This window comes from Podarcis melisellensis (assembly GCF_964234715.1).
Source record: "Podarcis melisellensis genome assembly, chromosome: 2".
Classification (NCBI taxonomy): Eukaryota; Metazoa; Chordata; class Lepidosauria; order Squamata; family Lacertidae; genus Podarcis; species Podarcis melisellensis.
The window spans coordinates 30,185,841-30,196,986 of record NC_138529.1 but is presented as its reverse complement, the minus strand read 5'-3'; the positions used below and the strand labels follow the sequence as shown (position 1 = coordinate 30,196,986).

General features: G+C 48.3%; 1 protein-coding gene across 1 annotated transcript; it reads left to right on the top strand.

The window, feature by feature from the left end:
• The first annotated feature begins 5,609 nt into the window (after window positions 1-5,609).
• On the top strand, window positions 5,610-10,799 carry SYNGR2 (synaptogyrin 2). Its single transcript, XM_081899916.1, has 4 exons — window positions 5,610-5,781; window positions 7,762-7,999; window positions 9,473-9,612; window positions 9,950-10,799. The coding sequence occupies exons 1-4, from the start codon at window positions 5,668-5,670 to the stop codon at window positions 10,148-10,150; spliced, it is 693 nt and encodes a 230-aa protein (XP_081756042.1). The 5' UTR covers window positions 5,610-5,667; the 3' UTR covers window positions 10,151-10,799.
• The last annotated feature ends 347 nt before the right edge of the window (window positions 10,800-11,146 follow it).

Sequence of the window (11,146 nt, the reverse complement as noted above, 5' to 3'; positions counted from 1 at the left end):
TGACATCAAAATGAAACAGCTTATTTCCCTTCTTAGCTGAAGAGGCTAGAAGCATTCTTAATGACTCCGATCTTGAAGTAGGGGCATAGATTTGAGAATAGTGAACACCTTTGCGCTGCGAAAACCCTTTTGCAACTAGCCGGGCTTTATATTGCAACTCTTCAGTAGTTGTGGGCTTTAAACGATATACCCATCGACAACCTACAGCTTGTTGCCCTTTCGGAAGCTCTGTACTTGTAAACACACCGAGAGACTTCATTGAAGCCATCTCTTTTTCCATTGCTTCCTGCCACTTTACGGCTTCTGAGCTTGGAAGCTGTTATACTTCCATATAGCTTTCTGGCTCACACTGTGCCATATTTACGTATACACTTGTCACCTTAAACCGCTCTGGCGGCTTGCCCTTCGTGGCGCGTTTTGACCTGCGCAATTGCTCCTCTTGTGCCCCCTCTGACCGTTGGCTGTCAGAATCTGTCTCAGACTTTATATCTGGACGTGCCTCTAGGGATAAAGACCTCCGTTTAGATACCTCCCTTGGGCTTGGTGTTGCAGGTGACCTGCTTTGCTTTTGCTGTCTGCTAGGCCTACTGACTGGCGAAGTTGGAGCACTCCTAGATTCTGGCTTTTCTACCTTAGGAGAAGAACCTCGTGCCTGATCAGAATCTGCATCTGAACCATGTGCACCATCCCCTTCTGGCTCATCACTCTCTGGACTTTCTTTCTCAGCATGAATGCCTAAAACATCTCTCAAAATGTCAGGGTTAGCGTGTAAGTGAGTCCATCCGGACTGCTCACAAAAATCAGCGCTCCTACTGAGGACCACTCTTGTAGTATCCCCACCTGGGTCCACAAACCTCCAAGATTTGGCATGTGGTTCGTACCCGCAAAAGATGAGTTTCCTAGCCCTTGGACTTCCCTTTTTCCTTAACGCTTTTGGGATAAGTACATAGGCTTGAGATCCAAACACCCGAAAGTAATTAACTTTGGGCTTCTTCCCATATAAAGCAAAATAAGGCGTAGTATCAATTACCGAATTATATACTCGGTTCAGAATATGAGTAGCCGCCTGCCAGGCTTCCGCCCAGTAACTTTGAGGAAGTTTAGCATCAAACAACATAGAGTTTGCCAACTCTTGCAGAACCCTATTTTTACGTTCGGCCACGCCTCCTTCTTGGGGGGAATAAGGTGTAGACAGACGATGCTTAATTCCCTTTTTCTTAAAGAAATTCTGCAACACAGACCCGGTAAATTCTGACCCTCTGTCTGTCTGAAAAGCAAGTACTCTAGTACCGAATTCAAGTTCTACCGCATGAACCCAATTTTTAACTGTTTCTGCAGTATCTGCTTTTGTTTTGAGAGGAAAAAACCATGTAACCTTTGTTTTGTCATCCGAGAGACACAGTGCATACTTTGAACCTCCCATGCTAGCAACAGGCATTGGGCCACACAGGTCCATATGCACAAGTTGGAATACTTTGTCAGATTTCCTATCTGAACTGGGATAGCTGCATCTATGAACCTTCGCACTTTTGCATGCAGTACAATCCAAATACTTAGTACATTTGTTCAATTTGCACCCTTCTGATAATTCAGGTTGCCTTTTAACATACTGAAAATTAATATGCCCTAAACGGCGGTGCCATAAATGAACACAAGAATTATGGGTAGGCGTGTTCACACAACCAGCATGAACCTGTTCAACTTCATCTGGACTTGTCTCAAAATAATATAACCCATTTCTGCATTCCACCTGCAAAAGAGATACGTTATTCTTTGAAATAGTGCAAACCCCATTTCCAAACACAGTTTTAAACCCATTTCTATCAAGTTCTGACACAGACAAAATACACCCCTTCAGTCCCTTTAGCACGTAGGCATCAATTTCTGTTTGCAAACAATTCAAGAACACTGTGCCTACAGTCTCTAAGGAACGTTTAGTTGAATCTGCCATTGTCACAACTTTAGGGGTTGGTTAGCAAATGTCTGCAATTCTGCAAACGGACACTAGATGGCGCCACCAGGTGGTGAGATGCACCACTGTCGATCAACCAGCGTAGATTGCTGCCTTGGCCACGCCCTTGCATCAACGCCATTGCTGAAGCCATGTGCTGTGTGCTGTGGGAGTAGCCACGACCTCCTCCTCTTCTTCGACGTCCCCTGGAACTCCTTGTCTGGTAACTAGGGGTAACGGCCTTGTTGCTGTCTTGACCAGGTTCACGTGTGCAATTCCTGATTAGATGGGAAGGGGAACCACAGCGAAAACAGTGTCTAGCTGCAAAAGCATTTACTGTGTGCTCAAACTCAGCATCAACACTCTTAGGCACAGCATAACTCCCCTTTAAAGACAAACCTCTTTCTCTTTGCCTTTTATCCTGTTCATCCGCAAGCCGAGAAGAAATGTATTCAAGGGTTAATTCAGTTGAAGGCATAGCTTCCAAAGTTAGAGCTAGAGTCTCATAGCTTTTATCAAGAGAAGACAACAATATGTATGACTGCTGCTCCATAGAAAAAGGAATGCCCAGCTGCCTTAGTTGATTAAAGGCAGACACCATTTTGGCAATATGTTCTTTCACACACGCTCCCGGTTGGAGACGTAAATCAAACAAACATCTTGTAGCATGGATCTTGGCCCCCGCAGTGTTTCTGGAATTTAACCGCTGCAGAACCGTCCAGACCTCATGCGTGTTCTTTAACTCAGAAACATAAGGCATTTGCTCTGGTCCCACTGCCAAAACTAGTAGACCTTGGGCTTTCCTGTCGCGTTTCTGTGAAGCTGCTGCTGCTGCTTTGGCTTCTGCAGACGCGTCTGCAGCTGCCTGTAAAGGCGGTGCTTCAGTACAGCTCCACAACTCTTTTGCTTGCAACCAAACCCTTACTCTAGCCTTCCAATCTTGCCAATTTTTCCCATTGAGTCGCGTAAACGGGACAGTAAAACTTTCCTGGGACTCTGCCATCCTCCCTGGGGCTTAGGAACGATACTCACACACCTGTAGACCGTCTCCCAGCTGCTGAGGTGGCTCCTTGAGGAATCAGACGTCTTCCAGCGAGTACAAACTGCGCAGTGCCTCTTTAAAACTTTTCTAGGCACGTTGCAGGACTCAAGCTGCTTTGGAGGCTTTCGTTGTCGGCAACCGCTTCTGTCTTCACTCCAGTCCTTGCATAAATCACTCTGAACTGCTCTCCTTATCTCCTTCTTGACGTACAAACATCCATAACCTGTCCCATTAAACTTTAATTAGTTTAATGTAAATGCCCAGTGCACTTCCTTCTTTAAAAGTCTCACCACGGCAGAGGATTTCGCGCAGCAGCTAAGAAGGGCAGGAGAGGCAGCATCTTCCCAAAAAGGAGTCCTGGAGCATGCGGTTTGTAAATCAAAAATAAGGTTTATTTACAAAACACCAAAAAACAACCCTGGCGACGAACCACACATCTCAGCAAAACACACACCCAAAAGGGAGAAGGGGGAAGAACAAACAAACAGGGGGACTATTTATACAGACTCATGTTCCTGGAAGCCTAATGACCTCCAGCTGCTCAGTGATTAGAGCGTTTCTGCTACTCTTTTAACCCTTTGATAGCAACACTTAATTTGTTCCGGAGGTCTGTTCTTAATCTGAAACTGTTCTTAACCTGAAGCACCACTTTAGCTAATGGGGCCTCCTGCTGCCACCGCTGCATGGTTTCTGTTCTCATCCTGAAGCAAAGTTCTTAACCTGAAGCACTATTTCTGGGTTAGTGGAGTCTGTAACCTGAAGCGTATGTAACCTGAAGCATATGTAACCTGAGGTACCACTGTAAAGTCTTCCTGTGGTCTACTCGGATTTTGTTTGGGGAGGGGTTGTTTTTTATAGTATAACCCCAACACTCTCTTAACAGGGATCCTACTGCCCTGCGTAAAAGTGCATGCCTGAAGTCCCTTGGGGTCTCCCCATCAAGTGAACTAAATAACCATAAATCGGACAAGTTCAAAACAATTTTGAAATGGTATTAATCTACAAACACAAAGAAAAGAAAAAGCAACACTTACAAAGCTACTTGTTTTTATGTGAAATGGTCTCTTACCTTGCAAGCATGGGGGATGTCTGATTGCCTCAAGAATTCCACTCGGGGTGGAATTCAACACTGCACTATTACAAACATTCTGTCGGAGAAAGCATTTCAGCTTCCCAGAAACAATTCATCCTGTGCACTGTTTTAAGAATTCTCCCCCCACCCTCGAGACAATTTGAGAGGGCCCATCAATGGGAAGAGATTAGGAAGAGCACCTTTGTGCAACGCTTCCACTGACATGGTTTTTTGGGGGAATCCCACTGTCTGGTTCTGGTTTCTCTTCCTGCTTCTATGATCTCTTCCAGCCTTTCTCAACCTTGGGTCTCCAGATGTTGTTGAACTACTGCAGAAATCCCCCCATGTCACTTCTGCCTTTGAAATCCCGTCATGTCAGGGAAAATCTGGACGTATGGCAGCCCTACATAATTCTCTAGGGGAAGCCATATGCTTAAAATGTATGGGGTTTGTGTTAACAGAAGGATTACTGCCGGTGCAAAGGGACTTCCCTCGCTTCCCTCTCCTCCCCTGTGCACTACCTAAATCTGTCCTAGGTGTTTCCCCAACCTTCCAGAGCAGATTTGGGGAGGGTACAAGACGGGGGGGGGAGGAGAGGGGTAAAGTCTGCCTCGTTTCTTAAATGAATGTGCCTGCAACAAGACTCACTGCATGCAGTATGAGATTTAAGCTGATGTCCAGATCCTTCTTTCTAGTTCTCAGTCTTTTATTTAGCATGGAACAGTATAAATGAGGAACTGACGTTTTCATGCTTTTGTACACCAAAAATAAGATCTAAGGCAGAGACAAGCTGAAATACGGTTTTCTATTTTTTCCTTTGTACGGTAGACTAGTTTCTACTTGCGCACACCGCACTCTGACCCCATCTGCGTTATTCGTGTAAAGTAGCGCCATAGCACTTTAAGCAGTCGTGGCTTTCACCCAAAGAATCCTGGGAACTGTAGTCCGTTAAAGATGCCGCGCACTGTTAGGAGACCTCTTCCTATCACAAAGTTACAATCCCCATTCAAACTCTATTCTAGGGGATGCTATGAATTATAGCTCTCTGGTGGGGAAAGGGGGTCTCCTAACCTCCCTCATCACTCTTAATCTACAGTTCCCAGGATTTTTTTTTGGGGGGGGGGTTCTTTAGTGGCATACAGCTTTAAACGTATAGCGCTGATGGGGTCTCTGTCCTCCATCCAGAGAAGCAGAGAGGCATTGTCAAAGTTGAAAGAGCGAGCAAAAAACAAATATCTAAGAGGATATGAAACGGCGCTGGTGAGGAGGGGTGTACCCTGGGCTGGGTTGTAGGTTGGGAAAAGCTCCGGGCCCGCCCGAGACTCTCTATCCCTCAAGTACGTCTTGCACCTTAATTCCAAGCGGCCATAAATCTGAAACCCAGCCTGCGAAGTGCGCTGCAGCCGGCGCGGAAGCATGAGAAGGAAGGCAGGAAACCCGGCGGGCGCGACCCTCGTGGCTTCCCTGGTCCCGGGTCGGCTCTCCTCCCCTGGGGGCGGAGTGGAAAGGCGGGGCTTGCGGACGCGCAAACACAAGTCGGGGCGAGGCGGGCACCGCGAGTTCCGGGCCGGGAGCGGGGCAGCAAAGCGCGGCGCCTGAGTCATGGAGAGCGGCGACGGCGGCGGCGGTGCCTACGGAGCTGCCAAGGCGGGCGGCACCTTCGACCCGTGGCGCTTCTTGCAGCAGCCGCAGGTCATCGCGCGCATTCTGAGTGCGGTGAGTGGCGTCGGGCCGGGGCTCCCGGAACGCAGCGCGGAAGTTGGGCTCCGAACTTTTGCAGAGGCCGCCCGGCTCTTTCCTAACCCCGGGCAAGTCGGCGCGCGCGCGCGCGCGCCCACGCTGCGCTTGGCCGCGAAGGAGGGCGAGCTAGTGGCCAGGGTGCCACTAGCTAGTGGCCCAGGTGAGGCTGGCGTAGCTGAGGCGGGGCCGTTAGGCACCTGGGCCGTGCCTCTCACCAACAGTAACACCCTAGGAGGGGAAGTAGTTGAGGCGGAGCAATGCAGTGTCATGCAGCGCCGTCGGGAATGGAGACACCTGCTGGAGGCCCCGGGCGTCGGCTAGGAGGAGTCTCTCCTTGTTGTTCCGCTTCTGAAGAAGACGCGTGGCCAAGTCCTCTGGAAATCATCCACTTCGGGCCAGTGGCGGGTCCCTCCGCTCTCGGCCCCCGAGGCCGCATATAGATGGCAGGTGCGCCCTGGCAGCGCGTCCCCCGCGCTGCCCCCCGTCTGTGGGGAGCCCCGCGCGTGGGAACCGGGCAGGGGCCGCTTCTGGTTGTTGGCCCGCCTTCGGCCGCTGCCTCGCTCCCATTCACTTGCTTAGGATTGGGCAACTCCTTCGAATAAAGTCCATCGCTTTGTTGTATTGCGGGTTGTTTGAGGAGAAGCAGCCTGGTCATATGGCTGTCAGCTGATAGGCCTTGAGCGGAGCTAGGCTGCTGCCTTCCTAGCCTTTTGACCAGCTGGGTGCTCAAGGCTTCTGGGTCTGTAAACCAAAGAGGAACGCCCTTCCCTATGGACAGCGTTTGTAGATGGAGAGAAACTCTTCAGATATATGGAGTAAGGAAGAGCGAAACTGCTTAGGAAGCAGCTGGCTCCCGAGTTTTGCTAGATCCAGTAAGACAGATCCTTTCATGGCTGGTTCCTCCAAAAGAGCCTTTCCCAAGCTTGGGTCTTCAGCTGTTTTGGACTACAGTTCCCATCATTCCTGACCACTAGTCCTGACAACTACAGGTGATGGGAGTTGTAGTCCAAAACCAGCTGGAGACCCAAGTTTGGGAATCTCTGCTCCAAACATTCTGAGGGAGAGTTATGCTTCTAGTCTTCTGGTTTTCAGGGAGGGTTTTAGGAGCATCTTCCAGAGGTGATGTGAAATTCTGTCAATAATGGCACTCCTTAAGGACAATCTAAAAGTATTATCAGGTACTTATAATGGGAGGGGCAGACACGGAGGGTAGGAGTTATGTAGGAAATCATGTCATGTTAGCAGAGGTTAACATGCCTGAGTCCTGCTCGCCTCATGTGAAAGACATTTTCTTGAGAGGTGAGCAAGTGCACTTCAAGCGTGCTTGATTTTTGACCTGTGCTGAGAGCAGCTTGTTACTGGTGAGGAGAAAATGACAGCTTTAAAATTAGTTGGGGAGGTGGAGAGATCTGTCTGAACCCTGAAGCGGCTTTGTCTGAAAAGTCAAGAGGGAAGGCTCCTCAGCCATTTGTATGGTTCTGTTTCTAGGATGCACCGATCTCCAGTGCCAGGTGGTCTCAAACAAAACTCCTTATCTTAGCTGGCATGATGTCCAGCACCCAGCTATAATTATTGCTCCTCTTTTCCTTAGGGTGAGGTTTGAACTATTGAGGCCTCTGCTGCTCCGTACTTTGTTCAGAATGAATGCAATGCATTTCTCAGCTGTGCACAAAGATGCAGGTTGGGACCTTGCAAGGGTAATGTTTTGCATAGAGGTGGGATTTAGTGGTCCCAAGTTATGATGTTAAAAGCACATGAGGCCACCATCTTGCTGTAGCTAAGCAGGTCTGGTCAGTAACTGGATGGGTGACCACCTCAGAACATGTACACTTGTGGGTTCCATGATCGCAGAGAGATGGGATATAAATGAAACCATGGTTGATTTGTGCCTTAACGGAAGCACCTCACTACTCTGGAAGATGGTGGGTAGCATTGTACTTTTTTTTGTTGTTGCAGATTTTTGCACTCATTGTTTTCTCCTGCATCATTGGTGAAGGCTACACCAACCATTCTTCATCCGACAAGCTGTACTGCGTCTTCAACCACAGTGAGGATGCTTGTCGTTACGGCATTGGCATCGGAGTGATTGCCTTCCTGGCCTGTGTATTCTTCTTGATGGTGGATATCTACTTCCCACAGATTAGCAATGCCACTGATCGCAAGTACCTCGTTATGGCCGACCTGGGCTTCTCAGGTATTTCTTTTTGGGAGGTGTGACATGAAACAAGTCCTTGTGGGGAGGGAGGGCAAGGCTCCGTACATGTTCTCTTCCTCCTCTCTCTTTTCCCCACCCCCTTTGCAGAGCTGGACAATGCCTTCCCTTGTTTTGCTCTCAGTATGATGTGAGTCTGGAACAGCTCAGCTACCCTGGCATGCTGCCTGTGAGGGCTTGTTTTGTCTGAATGAAAGTGTCTTCCAGGAGAGACTGCCTGTGTTCCTAAAAACACTGGGATGCTATATTATTGGTAAAGATTAGTACTGGGCAAGGAGGAGACACTATTGAATGGGTGCCCCTTTGTTCCCTGACGTAAACGCCACATGCCTTAATACCTTGAAAAAAAAAGTCACACGTTTCTTTAAGGGGGCTTATAGATAGCGTTTGTTCTACTTTGAGAAACAGGAGATTCTGGACTCCCATTCCAGGCCTTGGCCTAGATTAACTAATACTGTAATCAAAACTTGGCCCACACATCCTTCTGAGGCGGTTGCAGAATATGCCCATTTTGTTCAGTGTAAGGTCTCCTCCAGACTGTCAATACTTTGTGGGAGGGATTCAAGTGCATACCAGAAATTCAAAGCACTTTAAATCTGCAAATCTAAAGTGCTTCGCTGCCCTAGAACAATAAATCCATTAAACAAATTATGTAGTTTGGAAAGTGATGGGGAAAAAGTGTGATGCATTGAAAAGGGTGAGATAAACAAATGACTAACAGGGAGACGTGGAACATCCCACAGGCAAATCAGGATGAATGCTCATAGTTACATAACTGCCCCCCAAAATTATAAATGAATGCTCAGTAACGATAAGACAAAAAGCCGGGTAGCTTTTGTGCAAGCAAGCTGGAAAGAATGCTCATTAAACAAGTTGTCTGGAGGAGCCATAGAATTTCCTGATAACCAGAGCACAAGTGGCAGGTATTTTATCATATAGTTGTAGCCCCAGTTGATAGCAGGAGCAGAATGGTAGTGCTCTGTACTGCAGGCTTCCCCAACCTGGTGCCCTCCAGATATTGCCAACTATCTGCGACCATGGGCCATTCTGGCTGCGGTTAGTGGGAGGTGTCCCAGCACACCTGGAGGACACCAGGTCGGGGTAAGTTGTTCTCCTGTAACTTCAGCTGAAGGGTGCCTGTGCTTCTGTTAAATTTGAACAGACTGGCAGAATAACCAGCAGGTAAGCAAAAAGGAAGAGACCTACAGTTGTATTCAGTGCTGTGCAAACAGACGGGATGTTCCCCTCCATCTGCAGCATGCCCCAAAATCAGCTCGAGGGTCCCTAAGCCTCAGGAGCTGGGAGTATTGCCTGCCTAAAAGTCTGTTTTAGCACTGAAGCTGCGGCATCAGATACAGCCCTTAGAACAGGGCTTATCGTAGGCCTTCATATTCTGTTAATAAGTCCCCCAGCCCCTTCCACTCTTGCTAAATATATTTTTTTCTCTTTGTGCAGCTCTCTGGGCCTTTCTGTGGTTTATTGGGTTCTGCGTGCTAACAAACCAGTGGGCATCAACACCTCCCAAAGATGTATTGATTGGAGCAGACTCTGCCCGTGCTTCAATTGCCTTCAGCTTTTTCTCCATCTTCTCATGGGTGAGTGCAGGTTTCTCTCTGGCCCAAGGAAGTCCAAGGCTGAAGTCAGACAGGCTGCCAGCTGCCAGCCCTGAACTGGGGATTGGCTATGAAACTGATAATTAGTTTGCCAACACCTGTTAAACTGAGCTCAAAACACGTAACCAGCTCAGATCTCTCTGGCATTGCCTCACAAGGTGGCCATAATTTCCCTGGCCTTCCCATCCGAAACAAAGCAATGCTACTAAACTACCTTACAGAGGAATGGCTGTATAAATGGCTGTTGCATGTGACCAACTCTTCACAGACCCATCCTGGTCCTTGCCAGCCAGAGCTAATAGCTTGTTTCTGTCCACAGGGGCTCCTGATCACCTTTGCACTTCAGCGCTACCGCATGGGGGTGCAAGATTTTGACCACAGCTACGTCGACCCAGCTCCAGGTCCTGTGCCCCCCTACTCAAGCTACCCCAATGTTGGTCATGAGAGCTACCAGCAGCCACCCTTCACTCCTCGCACCGGAGAGGACTCTGAGGGCTACCAGCCTCCCCCTGTGTACTGATGATTGCTACTAGTACTGTTTAAAGCAGCTCATGGGGAATAGCCACCTAAGTGCAATTGATTCACTTGCTTGGGTTGGGGAAAGGCATCTACTGTGAAGAGTAAGAATGCCACAGCTTAACTTTTGTGTGTGCGTGTGCATTGGGTTCTGGGGTATCCTTGCTGTTTTCTACCCTTGCAGAAAATACTTTGCTCCCCCCTCAGGGGTGTGAGAGGCTTTCTTTCTGGCCTGTGTGTGACGTGCAAGGCATAATTGTTGCCAAAAAAATACGCAGAGGATATTCAGCTAACTCTATAACACGGAGCTAGAGATTTCATCCAGCAGTTAAGGCAAGCGTCCCGTTACGTTGCTTCCTACTGCACTTATCGTAGCGGGACCCTTGCTGCTGGCCAAAGTACTTTGTGCCTTTTGTGCAGATGCTGTTACATCCTTGACTCATACCAGCCACTGAGTGGGGTGGGGGGGTTAGTTCCCATGGCTCCTATGGTGCTGCCTTTCTAGATAGGATAGTGCGGATGCAGTGCTTTCCTTACAGCTTTTCACTTGCTGCTGGATGGACATGATGCCAAAGCTTAGGCCTAAAGGCCCCCTCATTTCTTTTTTTAAAATAACAATTTGTATATAAAGTGCTGGACTGAGCAATGTTGAATTTTTCCTGTGTGCCTTGTCTTGTTTCCCTCCCTCAATTCAGTCCTAGTTCAAGATGGGAGGGGACCAGCTCCTTATCTGCACAGATATACTAATAGTGAAGAAACAAAGTTGGGTTGGGGTGCAGGTACTACTGTTTGCTTCTTGGGGTAGGAAGCCCACTTGCACAAAACTTATAAACTGCTACACTTTCCTGGGTACCCAACAAGCCTTTCTGGGAAAGCTCTAACTTCTTAGGTTGGTTTCCCAACTGTACCTGTTGTGTGTTGGGGGAGTAATAGGAGATACCCCACCCACATGGGAAGCTATTTAAGGGTTTGGGAAGTGTTCTAAATCTGTATCATGACA